Source organism: Hibiscus syriacus, unplaced genomic scaffold (genome assembly GCF_006381635.1).
Source record: "Hibiscus syriacus cultivar Baekdansim isolate YM2019G1 unplaced genomic scaffold, ASM638163v2 tig00111013_pilon, whole genome shotgun sequence".
NCBI lineage: Eukaryota > Viridiplantae > Streptophyta > Magnoliopsida > Malvales > Malvaceae > Hibiscus > Hibiscus syriacus.
In genome coordinates, this window is record NW_024062953.1 from 1703997 (window position 1) to 1730030 (window position 26034).

A 26034-nucleotide genomic window follows, 5' to 3' on the forward strand; every position below is an offset into this window, starting at 1 on the left:
GGATCCAAAGTAAAGATAAATCAACATGGTAATTAAATAAACCTCATTTGAATTTGGAGAGGTGGCATCAAATACAAGAGCAAACAAATAACTTATTAAAAAAGATATGTGCAAAGTCATGACTTTGGACAGATAGGATTTATCATGTTACTGACAAGCTTTGATCATTAGTCACATAACTATTTCTATCCAATCACAGTGCATTTTGTCCTAAAATAAAACGTTGAGATCAAAGTGTTTAATAAGATCAAAGATGGCTAAACAGTAAAACATTAAAAATATTTTTTGTCATTGTGTCTTTCAACTTAATATTAAATATTTAACTCGTTAAAAAGAATATCTACTAAAAATATCACATAAACAATTTGATAAATCTTGCTTTCAAGTAATATTTTGTTCTCCAACCAAATAATATAATTTTACGTTGTTATCAAATAAATTAAATAATTTAATGTAATATTTTCAGTAATGTTACATTTTAAGAATTATGTTCATAAAAGTAATTCTACATTCCACTAAAACAAGTATTCTCTTAAGTATAGAACGAAATATTTGTAATTTTCTAGGGCAAATCATATTTGTTAAGTCATCCAACTATTAACATATTTTTATTTTAAACATCAAACTACAAAAAAATTCCAATTTTATCACTAATATTTTCGATCAATTATGTTTTAATAGCTCTCTATTGATTCGCTAACAAAACAATAACATGACCTTTTTTAATTGAAGTACAATAATATATTTAGTTGTCAACATATATATATTTTATCAACTTAGTCTTAATTTTTTTTTATGTAAATAGAAGTTGTAGGCTTTAGTAAAAAAGAGGAAATATTCAAAATTACAATAAAAATTTATAACCATAAACTTAAATTAAACTCATAATTTAGACATTTTCTTATAAACATTAGCATTAAAAAAAACTAGTAACTTGTGATTATATAAGAACTATACGAAGTAAAAGTTAAAAAATCATCTAAAAACTCAAATAAAATATATATATAAATAAATCTAACTGTATCGATAAATGAACCACAACATAAAACCAAACTACTGAAAAATCATATCTATCAATACTGGCACGACTTTAAAAATTGAGAAAATGTGATTATTAAAAATAAAATACAGATCAATCCAAAAATTACATACAGATCATGAATTAAAAAATATATATAAGAAATGCATAGAAATTATTAAAAAGAAGAAGATTCGTCGATGTTAATTGAATGGCATGGTCTTGTAATAGGCCGACACGTCGCAAGGTTTTTGGGAGAATTTTAAGATGGAATTTTATTCTCGATTGACACTATTTTTAAAGTTTTATTTATTTATCCGGATAATTTATATTTTCATTACTAAAATATAAGCTTCTCATCAAATTAATAATTGTATCATAATATTAAATTTAAAAATTATAATTGTTTTATAAATACGCAATTATACACGATAAAATCCTCTTCTAAAGTTATTTACAAATCTAATTATTAAAGACTGTAATTTGAAATCCATTTGATTGAGAGTAAACATTCATTTGGGAGTGAGCTTTAAGATGCGTTGAAAGCAACTAAAGAATCGGATCTCAACTAAAATCAAAGATAAAAGAACATTTGCATCTCTATAGTTATTCATCAAGTTCAACTTTGATTCTTTTAGTGATTAATGCTTTTGATATTTCTATTAATGGGTTTAATGAAATTTAATATACAAGAGAACAACAACGAGATCGTTCACACTCCAACCATAAAGTAGTAAATATTATATAGAAATACATCATTTTCTTCTTTGATACATATATATTCATCAATATTAGTATGTTTCAGTGTATCATTCTGGATTTAACTTTATTTTTTACAAATATTTTTCATACATATTATAAATAATTCATTTTATGATGAAGAAAATTTGATTCGTATATAAAATAAAATAATCAAATCAACAAATTACATAAAAATAATTCCTATGCATGGTTACAAATCCCACTATAAACCAGTACACATGCATTACATCTAATCTCTTCTTCATCCAGTCTATTATATCTTGTCCAATCTCTTCACGCTCCGGCTCAAAAAGCAGGTCATGCAAGAAGCCGTCGTAAAGCTTAATGTCTTTGAACTTGGAGGCTGCTTTGTTGTACAAATCCCATGAAGCGAGAGGATCGTTGACTTTGTCTACCGTTCCATGTAGAACGAAGAATGGGATTGTTACGGACTTGAAATTCCGCAACAAGTGTGACGATATGCGCAATATCTCGTGCCCGGTTCGGACCCTTATCGGACCGGTGTAGACTAAGGGATTGGAGTACTTGGCCGACATTGCTGCAGGGTCCCTTGAAACTGGGATGCCCCTCTTGTTGGTACCTTTGAACTGCAACTTTGGAGCAATTAGATAAACAAGAGGAGCAAGGGCCTTCACAAATGTACCATGCCGAAATTTTTAATGGGGGAAGTGGTATGGTGTATCGTATCCATTTCGATCGGTGTTAAGATGCAGATTCGAACAGCTAGAAATAAGATTAAAGTACTAAACCACAGGCCAAAGCCAATTCATCAAAATTTTATTATTCCATTAAGACTATATATAATCATGGCAACACCATTCAAGTTAAAACCAGACCAGCTAACTCCAAAAGCCTATAACAACCACCCCACATAGTCTATAACTACGGCTTTAAAGAATATTTTGGCAGACCTTTGGCATTTTAATAAAGATGAGCCTGGTTTTTTCATAAATGAAGTACCACTAGGTAGCGTTTGGGAATTTGGATTTCAAAGATAGCGTAAATCGAGTAATAAAATGTAACATTGTATTTGTTGATAGGAACAAATTTCACTTGTCGGTCTTGAACGATTCAACGTTTCTAGATTAGACGGAGAGCCGAGACTTGTCGGAAGGAGACTTTTATCATCTGCTACTAATTTTTTATATTGTAGTGAAAATATGGTAGAGGAAGATTACTCTAGAGGAAGAGAGAGGGAGAGGAAGATCCCCTTTCCATCTTTCTTTTAGACATAAATATCTTTGTCGTAGGACGACTGCTATCAGGCCTATGATAACGATAGCTGTCAAATTTGCCTCTAATAAATTATGTGAAGTTGCCAAAGGTCCAACGCTATCTAGGAAGTCTTGGAGTACAAGATTTTAGGTGAGATGGAGTTGGATTGCAATGCGATTTTCGATGGATAACGCCAAGAGATATTTCCGAAGGTATAACAATATTGAATCTTAACTAGAGATATTTCCGGAGGTATAACATTATTGAATCTTAACTATTATGTCTAATGAATAAATTGTTGCGGAAGACGGCTATCGAATATAGCAAAATAACAACTAATAATTTGAGAAAATAAAAATGAAGAATAAAGAGACACAAAATTTACGTGGAAAACTCCTAAATAATATAGGGTAAAAACCACGGGCAATAGTAGAAGAATTTCACTATGAGAAAATAGGAATTACAACTTCTCTCGATCTACCAAGGAGAAAACAATGATAATTCTCTTTTGATAAAAAAATGAGAAAACAACTCTCAAGAAACTCTATAAATTCTCTAGTATTAGAAGAAAGCTAGAATGCTTTGGGATGGTTTTGAAGCTAAATGAGCTAGTGTATTTATAGTTAAAGCATAAGGACTAATTTATAAATACCCTAAATTACAATGACTAAAATATACAATTATACCGTTGCTAATTTTCAACAATTAGCCAACCATTTTTGACATTTTTTTCGGTAGATTTTCAACAATCTCCCACTTGAAGATTTGATTGGAACAATCATATCTTCACACCATTCTTTCTACCTTGTACCTTCATGTTGTTTACGTCTCTGACATGCCACAAGAGGATCGACACCAAGTAAATTTATCAGCATTGATCGCCTTCGTCATGAAATCTGCTATGTTGTCTTTGGTATGAATCTTCTGCATATCTACCGTCCCTTCTTCCTCCTTTTCACGAATGAAATGACATTGAACTCGTATGTGTTTTGTCCTTGAATGAAATGTTGGATTCCTTGCTAAATGCAAGACGCTTTGACTGGCACAAAATAGAGAGACATACTCTTGATTATGCCCAAGCTCCTCCAATAACATCTTCAACCAAATTGCTTCTTTACTGGCTTGTGTAGCTACTACATATTCTGCCTCTGTTGTGGATGTAGCCACAACTGACTGCAATTTTGAAACCCAACTTACAGCTCCACCAACAATTTTGAATACATATCTTGTAATAGATTTGCTTTTATCCAAATCACTTGCATAGTTAGAATCTACATACACATTGATTAGTAAGTTTGATCCTCCATAACATAATGCAACATTTGAGGTCCCTTTGATGTATCTCAAGATCCTCTTTACTGTATTCCAATGCTCTTTGCCTGGATTCACCATGTACCGACTAACCACTCCCACTGCTTGTGCAATGTCTGGTCTTGTGCATATCATAGAGAACATTAAACTTCCCACTGCCGATGCATATTGTACTCGAGACATCTCCATCCTCTCTTCTTCACTGATAGGACTCATACTAGAGGATAATTTAAAGTTAATAGGAAGATGGGTAGAAATTGGCTTACAATCTTGCATGCTGAATCGTGACAAGATCTTCTTCAAGTAGTTCTTTTGTGAAAGTCAAATCTTCTTATTACTTCTATCTCGGTGAATTTGTAACCCTAGAATCTTGTTTGCTGATCCCAAGTCCTTCATTTCAAATTCCCTAGCCAATTATGCCTTCAATATGATCTTTGTTTAGTCCTGCAACCAACATGTCATCCACATACAACACCAATATAACAAAATCGTTATCACCAGACCTCTTGAAATAAGCACAAGGGTCTGCATTAAGTCTGTTGTATCCAAGGCACATAATGAATGAATCAAATCTCTTATACCAACACATCGGCGCCTGCTTTAGACATTACAAAGATTTATTCAACTTGTAAACCAAGTTATTCTTTTCTTTTTCTTCAAAACCTTCAGGCTGGAGCATATAAATTTCTTCTTTAAGATTTCCATGAAGAAAAGTTGTTTTAACATCTAGCTGCTCTAGATGTAAGTCCAATGTAGCACACATTATCAAAACTACTCGAACTGTTGTTAGTCGAACCACATGAGAAAATATTTCATTGAAATCAATACCTTCTTTTTGAGCATATCCTTTGACCACCAGTCTTGCATGATACCTCTCAACTTGATCATCACCATTTCGCTTGATTTTGAAGACCCATTTGTTACCAATTGACTTCCTTCCTTGTGGTAGTGGCACAAGGTCTCATGTATTATTTTTATGAAGAGCTTCGATTTCTTCTTGCATCGCCATCATCCACAATGAAGCATCTGAGTTGTTTATTGCCTCTTGGTATATTGATGGCTAACCGTCCTCTGTTAAAAGGCAATATGCAATATTTCCTTATATAACATGATCTGAGTACCAATTGGGATATCTTCTCAAACGATCTGATTGACGAGTTGTTGGAGCTTCAGAACTCTCTAGTTCTTGTTCATCATGTGCTGGTTCTGCTTCAGAAGAATCTCCTTGTTCAAGCTCATTTTCCACATGTATCTGTGTAGTCTTTGACTTTTCAGCGCCGTCATCATATTCTTTTCTTTGTAATTTATCTTCTACAAAGATAACATCCCTGCTAATGATTACTTTGCGGGCAGTGGTATCCCACAAGCGATACCCCTTTACACCATCAGCATACCCCCCAAGAATTTGCATTTCTTGGATTTTGGATCCATCTTTGAAATTTCTTGGGAGTTGTACATCACGTACACAATACTTCCAAATACATGGAGGTTTGAATAATCAGTTGGTTTACCAGTCCACATCTCAATTGGTGTCTTCAGCTCTATTGCAGTTGATGGAGCTCGATTCACCAAATAACAGGCGGTATTGACTGCTTCTGCCCAGAATGATTTTTCTAGGCTTGCATCTCTCAACATTGCTCTTGTTCTTTCTAACAAGGTTCTATTCATCCGCTCTGCCACTCTATTTTGTTGAGGAGTGTTCGCCACTGTAACTGTCTTTTGATGCATTCTTTCCTGCAAAAGTCATCAAATTCTTCACTTGTGTATTCTCCTCCATTATCTGTTCTGAAACACTTGATCTTATTTCTAGAATCAAGTTCCACCCGCGCTTTGAAGTTTTTGAAAGTTGAAAACATATCTGACTTCTTCTTAATAGGGTACACCCAACATCTCCTGGAGTATTCATCAATAAATGAGACAAAGTATTTTGCTCTGCCTAGGGATGTAACTGGTGTTTTTCATATGTCAGAGTGAACCAATTCTAGAACACTTTTGCCTCTAGAATTTGACGTATTGAATTTCAACTGGTGCTGCTTACTTGTTATGCAATGCTCACACAAAGTAAGTGATACATTTGTTAAGCCTGGAAGTAGCTTTTGCTCCACAAGGACTTTCATTCCTTGTTCTGACATGTGTCCAAGTTTTTGATGCCATAGCATTGCAGAATCTGAACTACATGAGGCAACAGAGGCTTCTGCTTCTAGAAAAGTCTCTCCCTTTAGCATGTATAAGTTTGTTGCTATCTTTTCGCCTTTCATCACCACAAGCGCTCCACGGAATACCTTCATGATTCCTTTCCATGTTTTAATCTTGCTTGCATTATTATCTAACAATCCATTTGATAATAAATTTTTCTCCAGGCCTTTCACGTGTCGCACATCTCGAACAATTTTAATTGTTCCATCATACATCTTCAATTTGATGGTTCTCACGCCAATGATCTCTAAGGCATGATCATTTCAACTATAGTACTATACATAGATCCTCCTGAGACATGTTCATAATGATGAAACCATTCTCTTCTTGAGGTCATATGATATGTTGCTCCCGAATCAATGAGCCATATATCTGCATATCTCTTTCTACCTTCCACGGTGGTTGACGCTTCACAGCATAGAGCATCTCCATCATCTGAAGTGTTTGTGGTATTGCCTTGTGGATTGAAGTTTTTATTTAGACTCCAACAATCCTTCTTCAAGTGACCCTTATTTCCACAGTTGTAGCACTTTAAATTCTTCTTTCTTCTCTACTTTGATCTACTATGTTTGTGACTGCTGCTTTGGCCACGTTTCGTTGATCTCTCTCTCATCGTTGTCAACGCTTCTGCTTGTTGCAGATTTACTTGTCTGTCTTCCTTGTTCTTGCGCCGATTTTCTTCTTGTAGAACAACAGCTGCAACGTCATCAAAGACTAGAATGGTGACATTACTGTTTGTCAAGTTGATGATGAGTTGATCATACGAATCAGGTAGACTTTGAAGTAAAAGTTCAGCATGTTCTTGTTCTCCTATTGTACATCTTAGGGATGTAAGCTGAGAAAATAAAGTATTCAGCGTGTTTAAGTGCTCCGTCGTTGAAGTAGATTCTGGCATCCGGAGAGTGTACAATTTCCTCTTAAGGAAAATTTTATTGTGTAACAATGTGGCCTCGTACAATTTGGTGAGATTGTCTCATATCTCCTTAGTTGTCTTCTTCTCCTCGATACTTGGCAATACTTCATCTGCTAATGCTAGATGAAAGTTTGTCATAGTATTCCCGTCCATCTCGATCCATTTGTTGTCATATGTGAAATCTACTGGTCTTTCACTGATAGCTGCTAGACAACCGTCTTTCCTCAGGATAACATTCATCTTCAATTTCCACAATGAGAAATTTATCCCATTGAATTTTTCAATATCAAATTTTATTGCCATAGCTTCTATTACGGATAGCTCCCACTATTTCACTATCGTGAATAGTTTCTGGAACCTTCAAAGAATGGATAATACCTTCTTACTTTCTTAAATTGGATGATCCACCTTTTGGTGGCAACCACAAAGACAATAAGCAGATATTACACACTCAAATCTGGCTCTGATATCAATTGTTGCGGAAGACGGCTATCGAATAGAGCAAAATCACAACTGATAATTTGAGAAAATAAAAATGAAGGTAAAAGAGACACAAAATTTACGTGGAAAACCCCTAAATAATATATGGTAAAAACCACGGGCAACGATAGAAGAATTTCACTATGAGAAAATAGGAATTACAACTTCTCTCGATCTATCAAGGAGAAAACAATGATAATTCTCTCTTGATAAAAAAAAAAGAGAAAACAACTCTCAAGAAACTCTCTAGTATTGGGAGAAAGCTAGAATGCTTTGGGATGATTTTGAAGCTAAATGAGCTAGGGTATTTATAGTTGAAGCTTAAAGACTAATTTGTAAATACCCTAAATTACAATGACTAAAATATACAATTATACCATTGCTAATTTTCAACAATTAACCAACCATTTTTGATATTTTTTTCGGTGGATTTTCAACATAAATTTTGTTCTTATGATTTACATAGTGAAATCCGAGTTCCCGAACGGAGCATTAAAGGATTTCATAGGGACATATGACAGGTTATTGATTGGTTTCCAAGGAACTTCTAACTTTTTAATCCTTTTCTTCATGAAATAAACCTCAAGATCAATACAAAATGATTTAGTTCAACTAAGAAACAAGAACAAGGAGCAACTTACTGCAAAAATTGGATGTGCTGACTTGACATGTAAAGCTGGAGATGTCAGCAATTCCCTCCAGCATTTCTTGAACACAAGGATATGAAGCTGCCTGCACATTTGAACCTTATTAATTCGAAAGTTCAACTGATAATTAAGGTCCTTATACCTCTGAACCCTAAATGCTACACCTTGAACATGTGTGATACCTTTAAAACCACTGCTCCAACGGTAGAGTGACCGAAAAGGAACAACGGTACACCGGGATTCTCTGATTTGATTTTCACCAAAAAAGCCCCCTTAAGAAACAAAACCAGTTAAAGTTTTAGTTGTATATAACCAAGCAGTAGTCATGAAAGTCGGTAACCCTCGAATGATTTACGATTTAAACTTTTAATTATCACAAGAGCAAGAAGATAATCCGATCGAATATTATAAAACAAACGAGTAAAAGTTAATCTCAAGGCACATTAAAATTCATAACAATTCAAGAAGAACTTACAGTGTCTGCAACTACATAATCGAGTGAAGGAACATATCCATGCAATCCATCACTGCCACCGTGACCTACATCAAGAGAGTTTATGTCATTAACTACAACGAATTACAACGTTTGGCCCTTGAACTATCAAGAGAACAAAAGATCTACGGGAGAATTTGTGTCAAATTATGTACCTGTCCAGTCCATTGCATATACACCAAAGTTGCGAGAGTTTAGTTGCATATCAAGAGTTTAGTTGCATATACACCAAAGTTGTAGACATGGACAAAAGTAAGATTTTAAGTTAGGAGGCGAATTCTTGAAATTTTAAGGTAGAAGTAGATTATTAATAGAAAATACAAAAAATATCTAAAATATATGATAATTTGAAATTTTATGGGCAACTATCCCGACAGCTCCCTTGGTCCATTATGAGAAAAATGAGATTCATTTATGGATACTGAGATATTCACACAATTCAATCGACAAATTAAGGTTACCTGTGCTCCTTCAACCCGTGTATGATTATCAAAATGCCCCTAAAATCACAAACAAGCAGAGCAATTAGGAGACAATCTAACAATAAAGTATCCAATTAATTCATTTCTTTCCCTCAATTCTATAACAAAGAAAAGAAGTAAAGCATAACAAAGAAATGAAGTAAAGCGTACCTCAATTCACCTGTAATCGAAAACCAAGACCGGCAAAACAAGGCATTTCCTCGAACTCCCGAGAATAGAGACGTGCTCCACTGTCACTGAATCTCTTCGTCGCCGGTTTCAAACCCCACGTCCAAAGCCTCCGACAAGGCTCTCCTTCTCAAGGTGTCCTCCTTTTTCTGCATCGATACCGACCTAAGCTGAGCGATTTTAGAAGCCGCGACGGCCCTCTGAGAGTGCCGGCACCGAGGGAAGAGAATGACGAGAAGAAACAAGATCATTGATCGAATGAAAATAAGAGGGACTCCTAGGGTTCTCAGGATCGTAATTAACCGGTTGCTTGCTCCCGACGTCAATTGCTCCATCTCCGCCGTCGTTGACATGGCAGCGACGGCCAAAAAAATAAAATTTCAAAGAAAATCTGAAATGAAATGGAAGAAGAAAATCAGATATTTATACCGCCGGTTGATGTCTGGTAAGGAAACGGGAATTGATTGTGATCGATGACGTGGCTTTGTTTGATTGAGTTTCCTTAGCTTGAAAATCTGGTGTGATGAAAATGGAGAGTTGACGCCGAACGGGAAAGTACAGTGAAGCTTACGATATATTCCCCGCGTAGACAGCTTCGCTTTGGACCGGTCGTGGCGCGAACAAATTAGAGGAAAAACCGGTTAGCAACCGTTATTTGAATTTATTTTTTAAATGAAACAAAGCGTAAATTACAAATTTCACCTACAAACTCTCCTCTCGCTCCTACTTTGATTTCTAAAGTTTAAAAAATTTAATTTACTCATTAAATTTTAATTTACTCTTATTTTGATTACGTTTGGTTTTCTATTTGTTAACATTGTCAACAACGAACGTATGATTTTATGTTAAGAGGTAAATTTATAAAATTTTAAGGAAGCGAAAATATATTATAAATAAAAAATATAAAAAAAAATCTAAAATATATAATAATTTAAAATTTTCAAAAATACTAATACCTCCACCCGCTCATCCCTCAATTTATGCATGGATATTAGCAGTGTATAATTATATAAAATTAATTAAATAAAATACTATTAAAGTTATGTTCGATAACTAACCTTTCTATAATGGTTAATTATCGAACATAACTTATAGGGGAACTGAAATGGGCTTTAAACTACCTATGGACACAGGGTTCCATTATATGACGATATGTTTCTTTTGGGCTTTTGAATATTTCAATCATCATTCCACAATGAAAACTTAGGCCTCGAATGGAATAATGATGGCTTTTATTGAGCTTGACACATTTTAAACCTATGTTTTTATATCACCGAAAAGGATATATAAAATGGGTCTGAGTTGGCATGGTAAATTTGATTCAAATTTAATTATTTGAATTGAGATTTCATATAAATATGACTATGAATATAATGATTTAAATTTTATTGGAAACCTTAAAAAAAAAGACTCAAATTTTAGTTGGATCGATATAGATATATATTCAATTTAATCTAAATCGAAAACAATTTGAATTAAAGTTAACATAAGCCGGAAGCAACGCAAATCAAAAGCAATTCTAATTTAATTCACTCAAAATGAATATCAACGCAATTATTGAGTTAAAGTGAATAAATAATTTATTTTTATTATTATCTATTTTTTAGCAATGTGATAAATAATAAAATGATATATTTTTATTCTTATTTTGTATTATACCTAATCACTATCTTTGATAATAATTTAATAGTTAATTACCACTTTTTATATTATTTATTTTCAACTTGATTGGACTCATACCAAACTCTCATATCTACCTGAAATTTAAAGATTTACTCAAATAAAGAATGACTGATATGATATTGACCCGACCTAAAAATATATTGATCCGATATTGGCATAATCAAAAAATTGATTGACTCGATAAAAAATTGATCAATTTGATATTGATCTAATTGAAATATTGATTAATATGATATTGACATAGATACTCGACTTCACTTAATAGTTGATTTAACATAAATCAAACTTAAATCAAATACAATCTAAATTCAATACAATCAAACCAAAACTGACATGATCAACAAAAATATGATTATTATCTTTAAACATATGACATGAATAATCGGAGTGTGAATTGACATTATAATTAAAAATATAATTAATTTATATAATAATATTAAAAATAAATTTAACATTACTTTTTTAATTCTAAAACCACAATTTTTAACTTTACCCTAGTAAATAGGGTCAATAATTAAGTGGGTTCATAGTCATAACTCATAATTGTTTTGATGGTCCCAAATCCCCAAATTAAGGTGACAAATTAAGCAAAGTTAAGGGCTAATGTTGGTGCAAAATCTCACATCCAACGTGAATAGCACACGTGAGATGGATTCAACTTATGGGTTTAAAAGCGTGAAGGATGAACCGACCTTTCTATAAATAGTTGAAAGTTTGTCATTTGATTGGACCATTCCTTCAAATATTCAAATTCGAGTGTCCAACTATGAAAATGACATTAATCAAAGCTCAAATAACATGATACTTTCTAATAGTAAGAGGTGATTGTGTTTGTTTAGATTTTTTAATTTATTAACAACACGTACACCATAAATGTAACGGTTAGAATTAAAGACCTCTAAAAAATATCATTTTTTATCATTGAATACACTTGATGAATTTCACATTACACAATTAAATTTGACAAGCAAAATTTTGCATTATGAACAATTTTATATAATCATTAGTGAATTAAATAATTAAATGTCATTATTTTTAGAAAAAATATTTATTTAAATTTAATTTTGATGATGTATTATCATTTAATTTACTAATAGCGCAAACAATTATATATTTTCAGTACATTCAGCTTCCGTAAACATCTTAATCTTGTTTCATCATTTCTGAAGAATATCTATTAGCTTGATATGTTATGCCCTCGGCCCTTGAGATATTATTTTGGAGCCTCGAGCCATCGATGCTAGTTGTATCATTACATCAATCCATTAGGTCATCCGACTAAAAAGCAAATCCATAAATGCTCGAACAATATCAACATAAGAAACCAACTCTCAGCTCTCACACTAGAAGAACATGACCCACACTAAATCTTTCTAAGAACTCGTAGCAAGAAGTCTATGAATCGACAAGCAAAAGACTGACGATCAATGACTCTTCACCTAATCAAAAAGGTGGTATACCACAAATAGTCTGCCAATCTTTTCTATTCTCAATCTATACGACCACCGTAATGTTGAAAGCATGCACCGAAAATGCATTTAGCAAGGTTGAAAAAAAAAATGAAATTTTCACCAATGGTAGGCATCAAATATAAAATGTCAAAATTAGGTGCAACAATGGTTGAAAACTAAATGGGCAAATTACAAACTTTAGTCATTAAACTTTTAGGGTATTTTCAAGATTAGTCCTTAAAGCTTCTACTATAAATACCCTAGCTCATTTAGCTTCAAAATCATCCCAAAGCATTCTAGCTTTCTTCAAATACTAGAGAGATTTTAGAGAGTTTCTTGAGAGTTGTTTTCTCATTTTTATCTAGAGAGAATTATCATTGTTTTCTCCTTGGTAGATCGAGAGGGGTTGTAATTCCTACTTTCTCATAGTGAAATTCTTCTACCGTTGCCCGTGGTTTTTACTCTAAACTTTTAGGGGTTTTCCACGTAAATTTTGTGTCTCTTTTATCTTCATTTTTATTTTCTCAAATTATCAGTTGCGATTTTGCTCTATCCGATAGCCGTCTTCCGCAACAATTGGTATTAGAGCCAGATTTGAGTGTGTAATATCTGCTTATTGTCTTTGTGGTTGCCACCAAAAGGTGGATCCTCCAACATAAGAAAATAAGAAGTTATTACCCATTTTTTGAAGGTTCTAGAGAACTATTCACGATAGTGAAATAGTGGGAGTTATCCGTAAAAGAAGCTATGGCAACGAAATTTGATATTGAAAAGTTCAATGGGAGAAATTTCTCATTATGGAAATTGAAGATGAAGGCCATCTTGAGGAAAGACGGGTGTCTAGCGGCTATAAATGAAAGGCCGGTGGAGTTCGCAGATGACAACAAATGGAACGAGATGGACGGAAATGCTATGGCAAACTTTCATCTAACATTAGCAGATGAAGTATTATCAAGCATCGAGGAGAAGAAGACAGCTAAGGAGATATGAGATCATCTCACCAAATTGTACGAGGCCACATCGTTGCATAATAAAATTTTCCTTAAGAGGAAATTGTACACTCTCCGTATGTCAGAATCTACTTCAGTTACAGAGCACTTAAACACACTGAACACTTTATTTTCTCAGCTTACATCCTTAAGCTGTAAAATAGTAGAACAAGAACGTGCTGAACTTCTACTTCAAAGTCTACCGGATTCGTATGATCAACTCATCATCAACTTGACAAACAATAATGTCACCAGTCTAGTCTTCGATGACGTTGCAGCTGCTGTTCTACAAGAAGAAAATCGGCGCAAGAACAAGGAAGACAGACAAGTAAATATGCAACAAGCAGAAGCATTGACAACGACGAGAGGGAGATCAACAGAACGTGGCCAAAGCAGCAGTCACAAACATGGTAGATCAAAGTCGAGGAGCAAGAAGAATTTAAAGTGCTACAACTGTGGAAAGAAGGGTCACTTGAAGAAGGATTGTTGGAGTCTAAATAAAAACTCCAATCCACAAGGCAATACCGCAAACACTTCAGATGATGGAGATGCACTATGCTGTGAAGCGTCAACCACCGTGGAAGGAAGAAAACGATTTGCAGATATATGGCTCATTGATTCGGGAGTAACATATCACATGACCTCAAGAAGAGAATGGTTCCATCATTATGAATCTGTCTCAGGAGGATCTGTTTATAGTTGCAATGATCATGCCTTAGAGATTGTTGGCGTGGGAACCATCAAATTGAAGATGTATGACGGAACAATTAAAGTTGTTCGAGATGTGCGGCACGTGAAAGGCCTGAAGAAAAATTTATTATCCTACGGATTGTTAGATAATAATGCAAGCAAGATTGAAACACAGAAAGGAATCATGAAGGTGTTCCGTGGAGCGCTTGTGGTGCTAAAAGGCGAAAAAATAGCTGCAAACTTGTACATGCTGAAGGGAGAGACTTTGGTAGAAGCAGAAGTCTCTGTTGCCTCATGTAGTTCAGATTCAACAATGTTATGGCATCAGAAACTTGGACACATGTCAGAACAAGGAATGAAAGTTCTTGTGGAGCAAAAACTACTTCCAAGCTTAACAAAGTTATCACTTACTTTGTGTGAGCATTGCATAACAAGTAAGCAACACCGGTTGAAATTCAACATGTCAAATTCTAGAGGAAAAAATGTTCTAGAATTAGTTCATTCTGACGTATGGCAAGCACCAGTTACATCCCTAGGTAGAGCAAAATACTTTGTCTCATTTATTGATGACTACTATAGGAGATGTTGGGTGTATCCTATTAAGAAGAAGTCAGATGTGTTATCAACTTTCAAAATCTTCAAAGCGCGGGTGGAACTTGATTCTGGAAATAAGATCAAGTGTTTCAGAATAGATAATGGAGGAGAATACACAAGCGAAGAATTTGATGACTTTTGCAGGAAAGAAGGCATCAAAAGACAGTTCATAGTGGCAAACACTCCTCAACAAAATGGAGTGGCAGAGCGGATGAACAGAACCTTGTTAGAAAGAACAAGAGCAATATTGAGGGATGCAGGCCTAGAAAAATCATTCTGGGCAGAAGCAGTCAATACCGCCTGTTATTTGGTGAATCGAGCTCCATCAACTGCAATATAGCTGAAGACACCAATGGAGATGTGGACTGGTAAACCAGCTGATTATTCAAACCTCCATATATTTGGAAGTATTGTGTACGTGATGTACAACTCCCAAGAAATCTCAAAGCTGGATCCAAAATCCAGGAAATACAAATTCTTGGGGTATGATGATGGAGTCAAAGGGTATCGCTTATGGGATCCCACTGCCCGCAAAGTGATCATCAGCATGGATGTTATCTTTGTAGAGGATAAACTACAAAGAAAAGAAGACGATGATAACACTGAAAATTCAGAGACTACACAGATAAATGTGGAAAATGAGTTTGAACAAGGAGATTCTTCTGAAGCAGAACCAGCACATGATGAACAAGAACCATAGAGTTCTGAAGCACCAACAACTCGTCAATCAGATCGTGTGAGAAGACGTCCCAATTGGTACTCAGATTATGTTATAGAAGGTAATATTGCATACTGCCTTTTAACAGAGGACGGCGAGCCATCAACATATCAGGAGGCAATAAACAACTCAGATGTTTCACTGTAGATGATGGCGATGCAAGAAGAAATTGAAGCCCTTTATAAAAATAATACATGGGACCTTGTGCCACTACCACAAGGAAGGAAGCCAATTGGTAACAAATGGGTCTTCAAAATCAAGCGAAATGGTGACGATCAAGTTTAGAGGTATCGTGCAAGACTGGTGGTCAAATGATATGCTCAAAAAGAAGGTACTGATTTCAATGAAATATTTTCTCCTGTGGTTCGACTAACAACAGTTCGAGTAGTTTTGGCAATGTGTGCTACATTGGACTTACATCTAGAGCAGCTAGATGTTAAAACAACTTTTCTTCATGGAAATCTTGAAGAAGAAATTTATATGCTCCAGCCTGAAGGTTTTGAAGAAAAAGAAAAGAAGAACTTGGTTTGCAGGTTGAACAAATCTCTGTACGGTCTAAAGCAGGCGCCGAGGTGTTGGTATAAGAGATTTGATTCCTTCATTAGAATTGAAGGCATAACTGGCTAGGGAATTTGAAATGAAGGACTTGGGATCAGCAAACAAGATTCTAGGGATGCAAATTCACCGAGACAGAAGTAATAGGAAGATTTGGCTTTCACAAAAGAATTACTTGTTCAAGATCTTGTCACGATTCAGCATGTAAGATTGTAAGCCAATTTCTACCCCTCTTCCTATTAACTTCAAATTATCCTCTAGTATGAATCCTAGCAGTGAAGAAGAGAGGATGGAGATGTCTCGAGTACCGTATGCATCGACAGTGGGAAGTTTAATGTTCGCTATGATATGCACAAGACCATACATTGCACAAGCAGTGGGAGTGGTTAGTCGGTACATGGCGAATCCAGGCAAAGAGCATTGGAATATTGTAAAGAGGATCCTCATATACATCAAAGGGACCTCAAATGTTGCATTATATTACGGAGGATCAAACTTACTAATCAATGGTTATGTAGATTCTGACTATGCAGTGGATTTGGATAAAAGCAAATCTACTACAGGATATGTGTTCAAAATTGATGGTGGAGCTGTAAGCTGGGTTTCAAAATTACAGTCAGTTGTGGCTACGTCTACAACAGAGGCAGAATATGTAGCAGCTACACAAGCTAGTAAAGAAGCAATTTGGTTGAAGATGCTATTGGAGGAGCTTGGGCACAATCAAGAGTATGTCTCTATGTTTTGTGACAGTCAAAGTGCCTTGCATCTAGCAAGGAATCCAGCATCTCATTCAAGGACAAAGCACATACGAGTTCAGTACCATTTCATTCGTGAAAAGGTGGAAGAAGGAACGGTAGATATGCAAAATATCCATACCAAAGACAACATAGCAGATTTCATGACGAAGGCAATCAATGCTGATAAATTTACATGGTGTTGATCCTCTTGTGGACTGTCAGAGACGTAAGCAACATGATGGTACAAGGTAGAAAGAATGGTGTGAAGATATGATTGTGTCAATCAAATCTTCAAGTGAGAGATTATTGAAAGCATGCACCGAAAGTGCATTTAGCAAGGTTGAAAAAAAAATGAAATTTTCAACAATGGTAGGCACCAAATATAAAATGTCAAAATTAGGTGCAACAATGGTTGAAAACTAAATGGGCAAATTACAAACTTTAGTCATTAAACTTTTAGGGTATTTTCAAGATTAGTCCTTAAAGCTTCTACTATAAATACCCTAGCTCATTTAGCTTCAAAACCATCCCAAAGCATTCTAGCTTTCTTCCAATACTAGAGAGATTTTAGAGAGTTTCTTGAGAGTTGTTTTCTCCTTTTTATCTAGAGAGAATTATCATTGTTTTCTCATTGGTAGATCGAGACAGGTTGTAATTCCTATTTGCTCATAGTGAAATTCTTCTACCGTTGCCCGTGGTTTTTACCCTAAATTTTTAGGGGTTTTCCACGTAAATTTTGTGTCTCTTTTATATTCATTTTTATTTTCTCAAATTATCAGTTGCGATTTTGCTCTATCCGATAGCCGTCTTCCGCAACACGTAAACCACCAACCCGTATTGAACGACCACCGTGAACCACCAACCCGTATTGAACATCAACAAGATCCGCCATCAAAGATGCAAACCTTCAAATGTCCTATTAGGGAACGAGACATGCTTAGCTAGTGCAATATAGGAGGATTTCATTGATGGGTGAAAGCTTGCGAGCAAGCAATGAACCAAATGTGAAATGTTTCATTTGATGGGTTTAATGTGCAAACAATGGCGAAACATTTTCAAGACACTATTTTGATCAGCTGCCATGTGAGCCTCAGTTTCCCTTATCGATCACCAAGACAATAACCTAATAATAATATATGTTTATTATTATTATTATTCATTTGGAGTGATTACAAGATAATATGTATTTGAAATACTTTCAATCATTTGACAATTAACGTTCATACACTTTTATAGACATCGTGCTTAAACTCAAGATTTCATTAAACTTTGAGATCGTTTGATTCATACAATAATAATCTATATAATAATCTTAGTGGACCCTTACGCCCAACATTTATCGATCACAATGCATAAAGAAAATGTGAGAGAAAAAAGATAGTGGAATGTTCAATTCAAGTTCCCTACCACAAGTCCTTTTAGCCAAAGTAACATTAAAGTTTCACACTCATTGATCACTATTTGGACCACTAATTAAGAACATGAAACCCTACTAAAATATTAAATAAATTTCAAAAGAGGATTGAGACCCTTATTCAAGGGATATGGGTAGATTAACGTCATGCATGCCTCGTTTAAATGGATTAAAAGAAAGATTAATTTAATGATTATTATATGATATAGTTGGATGAGACGTTAGTACCTTTAAGTTAAGTCAAGAGTTTGAATTGTAACGTTGTGAATGGATTAAACTGGATTTAGAGAGTGATCCTCGTAATGAACCTATACGATGCCGATTCAGATTAATTGGTTAATAAATTAGACATCATTGGTACATATTAGTTTGGGTAAGCTACACATTTAGTAGCTCAACTATCATTTTTGTTTTGTTTTAATTATTTAACTATTTTTTTTCAAAATCATACTTAACGTTATGTTTGGTTTCATTTTGGTCAATCACCATTAAAAAATAATATAATATTGACATGCCATCAGAATGTAATGTCATGTCATCATTGAAAATTTTAAAATGTCACGTCAATAGTTCTGTTAAATTTTTAACGACGGGTGGTCAAAATGAAACTAAAATGTAACATTATATAAGATTTTGAAAAAAATAATTGAATGACCAAAATGAAATAAAATTGATAATTGATATTAATATATATTATATTTTTAAAAAATAAATTTTAATTTTAAAAATGTTATAATTGAAAGAAATATATTATAAAATTAGTATAACGATATCAATATTTAATTATATTAAAAAATTTATATTATAAATTATGATTGTATTAATATAAATATATTTATAATTAAAATTCGTGGTTATATAATATATAAAAATAATTTAAATAAGTGGTCAACAAATAAGGGAAATAAAAGTGGTAGTTGTAAAACCCTAGAAAATGGAGAAATGCAAGAAAGTGTGCCTGCCGGGTGTGACAATGACCATACACTGTATATTCCTTCCGGTTAAATAATATAATACTATTTACTGTTTAAATTATTAAGGGTAAAAACAATCTTCTATAGTAACTGACAATATCTTTTATATATACACGTATCATAAATAGCGTCGAAAACGTGACAAATGTTCTATACCGTTCTAAGATATATTACATTACTAATAAAAGTAAATTATGAATTTAGTGAATTAAACATTTATATAATTATATTTTATTTATCAATTTTTTAATAGTCTAAAATAATTATAAAATAATACATATTTTTAAAAAATTTAATTAATGAATAACGTATATACTTATTATAAATGTAATTGCTCAAGTCTAATTTTTTTGAAAAAAATAATATATTTTTTATAATTAAAATTATTTTATGAGTTCTTGAAGTTTATTTATAAATTATTATTGAGGGTCCCTTTTAAAGCCAAAAGCTTTCATTCCCCCGATCGAGAGCGCGCGGGGCAGAGATTTAAAGATGGATCGCACGACCATTTATGTCTAACCATACCATATATAAAGACACTCTACTTTCTCCTTTTCTTCGTTCTTTTTGCTTCCCTAATTGTCTTTTTATTTTTAGTGTTTTGAGTTATTTATCATTTTTATTATGATATAATTTTAAAGAGACTTTGAGTGAAATAAGAGTAGTGTACGAAATATGTTGTACCACCTCGGAATATCAAGACATTCGTAGAATATATTCATAGTTAGATTTCAAAAAAGCATCTATGTATATAAGGTTTCTAAAACCTTATTCTCTAAAAAAAATATTTTGATATGAACTCTAACATGACTCGTATGACAAAGCTAAAATCAATTGATACTTCACTATACAAATTAGGCCTCTACATCCTATCAGCTTATGAATAATTCTAATGACTTTATACTTGATATCAACATCGAAAGTCATTATAAAATCTCTCGATAAAGACAAAAAATATACAAGCTCTCTCTTATTACTCTTCTCACTTTTATTTTCTCATAAAGACATAAGACCAATTATCGTTTTTTAATCGATTAAGATTTTTTACTCAATAAATTAATGATTTTTTCCATAAACAAAAGTCTTAAAATAACCAATGAATGAAAGCCATAATATCCCTTGAATTTTTTAATGACATCGAGACTTATAATAAAATATGTGTTGAGATCATATACTAACTTATGATCTAGTAAAATAAACGCTAAATAATTTTATCAATAATCATTCTCATAATAATTTTTATAGCATATTATCTTAAATTAAACAACAATAAATAAAAAAAATTAGTAGTTTACATAACATACTAATAGTTTATAATATTAATATTCCCCAATTCAATGCCCACTTCATTTTCCTCTCCACCAATCACCAATCTATTTGTACTCTCAACTCAAGTACCATCTCCAGTTACCAGTGTTCTTTCTCTCTTTCAAATCCAAGTTCTCTTTATTTCAGACAAAACCCCATTAATCTCTGAGATTTAGATACTGTAATAATCCAAGTTCTCTTTCTTACATGTTGAGTTGGAGATGGCGAATAAAGGAGCTAATGCGGTTGTGTTGTTCGTGTTTATGTTCTTCACTCTTGTTTTGTCCGAATCCGACCATGGCGAAGAACTCGAGCTGCTTTTGTCTTTCAAGTCTTCAATAATCCACGACCCTTCTGGTTTCTTGTTGAACTGGGATCCCTCCGCCGCCACATTTTGCCAATGGCGCGGCGTCGGTTGCAACAATATGTCCCATGTCGAAACACTCGATGTTTCAGCAAAAAACCTGTATGGGATTTTGGTTTCCTCGTCGGTTTTCCGTTTACCGTTTGTGAAAACAGTAAATCTCTCGAGCAATCGCTTCTCCGGTGAAATCCCACGGGATATCTTTTCTTCAACCTCTTCAATTCGATTCCTCAACATGAGTAACAATAATTTCACTGGTAAAATCCCAAGTGGTTTCATTCCAGACCTTGAGGTTTTAGATCTTTCAAACAATATGTTTTCCGGGAAAATTCCGGAAGAAATCGGATTATTCTCCGGCTTCAAGTTTCTTGATCTTGGTGGGAATGTTCTTTCCGGGAAAATTCCGATCTCGATAACAAATGTCACCGCTTTGGAATACTTAACTTTGGCTTCGAACCAATTAGTTGGCCAAATTCCACATGAAATAAGCAAGATGATGAACTTGAAATGGATATATTTGGGCTACAACAATCTTTCTGGGGAAATTCCGAAAGAAATTGGTGGTTTAACTTCGTTGTATCATCTTGATCTTGTTTACAATAACTTCACCGGCGAAATCCCATCTTCGATCGGAAACCTCCGTGATCTTAAGTATCTTTTCCTTTATCAAAATAAGCTTACTGGAACAGTCCCGAACTCCATTTTTGGTCTTGAAAAGCTTGTTTCTCTTGATCTTAGTGATAATTCATTATCCGGTGAGATCCCAGAGCTCATAATCCAGCTCCAAAACCTGGAGATTCTTCATCTGTTTGGCAACAGATTTTCCGGAAAAATCCCAAATGCTTTAACTTCATTGCCTCATCTTCAAGTTCTTCAGCTTTGGTCCAATAGATTCTCCGGTGGGATTCCTCGAAGCCTTGGACGACGTAATAATCTCACCGTCCTCGATCTCTCCACCAATAATCTCACCGGTCGAATACCCGACGGAGTTTGCAGTTCCGGTCGTCTTTTGAAGCTCATTCTGTTCAAGAACAAGCTCGAAGGTGACATTCCGATGAATTTAAGCACTTGCGCCAGTTTGCAGCGTGTTCGGCTTCAGAACAATCATCTCTCCTGTGAATTATCCTCAGTTTTCACAAAGCTGCCTTCGGTATACTTCTTGGATGTCTCGAACAACAATCTTTACGGCGACATAGGAGACCAAATCTGGGACATGCCGTCACTCGAGATGTTGAGCTTGTCGGGAAACAGGTTTTCCGGGAAGTTGCCTCACTCATTGATCACCCCGAAGCTCGAGTTCTTGGACTTGTCTGGAAATGAATTTTCCGGGACTATTCCTCCACGTTTCGGGACCTTACCGGAGTTAATACAATTAAGCTTAAGTGAAAACAAGCTGACAGGTGAAATCCCAGATGCATTATCTTCATGCAAGAAGCTTGTGTATTTAGACTTAAGCCATAACCAACTAATCGGCCAGATCCCACCTTTTCTCACGGACATGCCGGTTCTCGGCCATCTTGACTTGTCAGAGAATGAATTATCCGGTGAAGTTCCGGCGAAGTTGGGGAAAACGGAATCATTGGTTCAAGTGAATATCTCTCACAATCATTTAACCGGCGCTTTACCTTCAACCGGAGCCTTTCTAGTTATAAACGAAAGTGCAGTTATTGGCAATGATCTTTGCGGCGGCGGTTTGCCGCCATGCAAGAAGCTTAAGAACCGAGCTTGGTGGGTTCTTATTGCTTGCTCTCTCTCTTCTTTACTGTTCCTTGCCGTTGCTTCGTTTGGGTTTTTGTTCATCAATGGAAGAAACGATTTGAAGCTGAAAAGAATCGAAAATGAAGATGGATCAATCTGGGAATTGCAGTTCTTCGATTCCATGGCTTCGAAATCAGTAACGATCCATGATATTACACTTTCTGCAAAAGATGAAGCCATTTCATTCAAAGGGAAGTCATGGGTTTCAAATGATTTCCAATTCATCGTCAGCTCAATTCCGTCAAGATTTTGGTCTGAACTCACCGGAATCGACAAGCTCCAGCACCCGAATATCGTTAAGTTGATCGGAAAGTGCCGGTCGGAGAAGAGTGCGTATTTGCTTTACGAGTACGTAGAAGGGAAACTTCTAAGTGAAATCCTTCGCAATTTAAGCTGGGAAAGGCGCCGGAAAATTGTTATCGGGATCGCGAAAGCTCTACGGTTTCTTCATTCTTATTGTTCGCCGAGCGTACTCGTCGGAGATATGTCGCCGGAGAGAATTATCGTTGATGCAAAAGATGAACCTCGGCTACAATTCATCCTTCCTTGCACCGGAAACAAGCGCTTCTTTTCTTCCCCGTACATTGCACCGGGTACAAATATATATTTTATCATGTTTTTTAATTAAGGTTTAATTATAGTTTTGGTCCTTCTATCATCCTCAAATTTAATATCTAATGTATAGACTTTAATTTGACATAACTTTAATCTTCGTCCTTCCCTATTCTAGTTAAAATATTATAGTCAAATTTTCTTAAGTTACAAACATGTATGAACATATTTTTAATTAAGGTCAAATTCTAGTTTTTATCCATCTACCATCCTTAAATTACAAACATATACAGAGTAACATATTGATATAATGAGGGGTCTCTTACGAAAATGTCAAGAGCTTGAATCATAGAATTATGAACAAAGAAAATTAAGTTAGAAGTAAGGTTAGGCATGTGACCCAGACCTAGTAGGTAGTGATCCAATCTAATCTTATAGGCTCAGTTTTTTGTTGTTGAAAATTTAGGTTCAAGTTAGATAAAGATAATTTTTTGAAGGATAAGATTAAATCGGGTTTGAGTTTAGGGTAAAAAATATTTAATATGACCCGAAACGATTATAGATAATAATATAATTATCTTTTATATATTTAAGAATAATTATAATAATATTCATCCCTTCATATTTTTTAATTACTTATTTTATTGAATAAAAATGAGAATTATATATAAATTTATATTGAATCGAGTGTGAGATTTTACCTAAAAATTATATTAAATTTCGAGTCCAATGAAAGTGGAGAAGTAGCATACTCAAATGGAGTTTAAATCAACCAAAAATCCATTCCGACACGACTCATATCCATTTCTTGTTAGAAAGATTATCTTATAATAGAATTTTACATGAGAAGATTCATATTAATCGATTAAAAGCTGGAATATAAGAAGTGCTACTAAAAAGAATAACGTAAAAGCAAATATTAAACAAAGTCATACACGTGAATATTTTGCTAATGCATAATTTTTCTTTTACCTTTTACCTCTATTTGCAGAAGCCAGAGAAATCAAAGAGATGAATGAAAAGGCTGATATCTACGGCTTCGGACTAGTTATGATCGAATTATTAACGGGGAAAGCCCCATCATATTCTGAACTTGGAACCACAGTTGAGTGGGCTCGTTATTGCTACTCAGATTGTCATCTTGACACGTGGGTTGATCCCATCATCAAAAACCATGCATCCATCGACAACCACAACCAGATCGTCGCCGCCATGAATCTCGCTCTCCATTGCACGGCCGCTGACCACACGGCTCGGCCGTGCGCGGCCGACGTAACCAAAACCCTACAATCCGTTTTCAGAACAAGCTATGGTCTCCCGGGGCTTACGTTTCCTTCACATGTTTAGGGTTTTCACATTTTTTTCCCTGTTTTGTTTTTTTTGTTTTAGGTTGATTTTCTTTTTGGTTTCTACTGTAGATTGATACTGAGTTTGAAAGATGTAGATTAATGGGTTAATTACAGTCTTTTCATCTTCCTACTATTGTTTAGAGATAGATAGAGTAAATCTATGAAGATCTTGTTTTTATTTACGTTGCTCATCGATGATTGCAATGCTTTTATGGCTCATGATTATGATCACGATTCGAGCTGTTTGATGAAAAAATAAATTAAAAATTTATGTCCGTGATTTTTTTAAAAATATTTATTATGTAAGTTTGTATATTCTTATTATTTTTTCTAGTTAATTACATCGTATCTTTATTTTAAATGTTTCGAAATTTTGTAATGTTCTAATTTCATTTTAAATTAATCATTAAACTTTGAGCATTTTAATTTTATTTCCAGATTATGATCATCATTCTAAATTGATCCTTAAACTTTTGAACATTTCAATTTCATCCCAAACTATCAGCACATGCTAATCAATTCCCTTGTTAATAAAATCATTAGGAAAAGTTGTATTATTACATGTTTGAAAAAAAATAAATTTTAAGTTGAACTATAGTTGATACTAATTATATATTTGGATGGATTTGCGGATGAAATTAGAAGATTCAAAAGTTTGAGGTTAGAATGAGCGTCATAATTTAGGGATGAAATTAGAATGTTCAAAAGTTTAAAGACTAATTTAGAATGTGGGTCATAATTTAGGATGAAATTAAAATATTTAAAAGTTTGATGACTAATTTAAAATGAGTGTAATAGTTTGGAGATATGCGATATAGCTAATTCTTTTCTTTTTATAATGAACCTCTTTAATACTCGATTTATATTAATAGCTCGATTAATAAAATATTATTTTGAAATAATCATTTAGAATCCACTTAAAACTTTACACCTTCGTATTCATATATATATATATATATATAAAAGAAAACACCATGGCCTAGCCTTTCACTTTTATTTATTCTTTTGTGTTATGTAATACACATTCTCTCGTTTGGTTGGTCGGGAATGTTATTTTCGGTAATCTTATATTATTAATAGTGTATTTTTGGGGATATATTACCGGGAATGTCATTACCTCCATTTCTTTAGGTATTGTTGGATTATCGGCGTTTTGGATTAAAATGCCCTTAATTTTTTTCTTTAAAAATATCATTTTTTTGTCATTGAATAA

The 26034-nt window shown here is 34.0% G+C and overlaps 1 protein-coding gene and 1 pseudogene across 1 annotated transcript; one reads left to right on the forward strand and one right to left on the reverse strand.

Annotated features, from left to right (window-relative positions):
* Positions 1-1935: 1935 nt before the first annotated feature.
* On the reverse strand, positions 1936-10038 carry LOC120149989 (annotated as a pseudogene).
* A 10880-nt stretch (positions 10039-20918) lies between these two features.
* On the forward strand, positions 20919-24882 carry LOC120149924 (probably inactive leucine-rich repeat receptor-like protein kinase At2g25790). Its single transcript, XM_039162636.1, has 2 exons — positions 20919-23513; positions 24464-24882. Exons 1-2 carry the CDS (start codon positions 21020-21022, stop codon positions 24817-24819), a joined length of 2850 nt encoding a protein of 949 aa, XP_039018567.1. The 5' UTR covers positions 20919-21019; the 3' UTR covers positions 24820-24882.
* The last annotated feature ends 1152 nt before the right edge of the window (positions 24883-26034 follow it).

Excerpts from the sequence above, each read along its gene's own strand:
- LOC120149924 (XM_039162636.1), top strand. The coding sequence starts at position 21,020 with ATGGCGAATAAAGGAGCTAATGCGGTTGTGTTGTTCGTGTTTATGTTC. Across the intron at positions 23,514-24,463 it reads TTCCCCGTACATTGCACCGG|AAGCCAGAGAAATCAAAGAG; the intron begins GTACAAATATAT and ends CTCTATTTGCAG.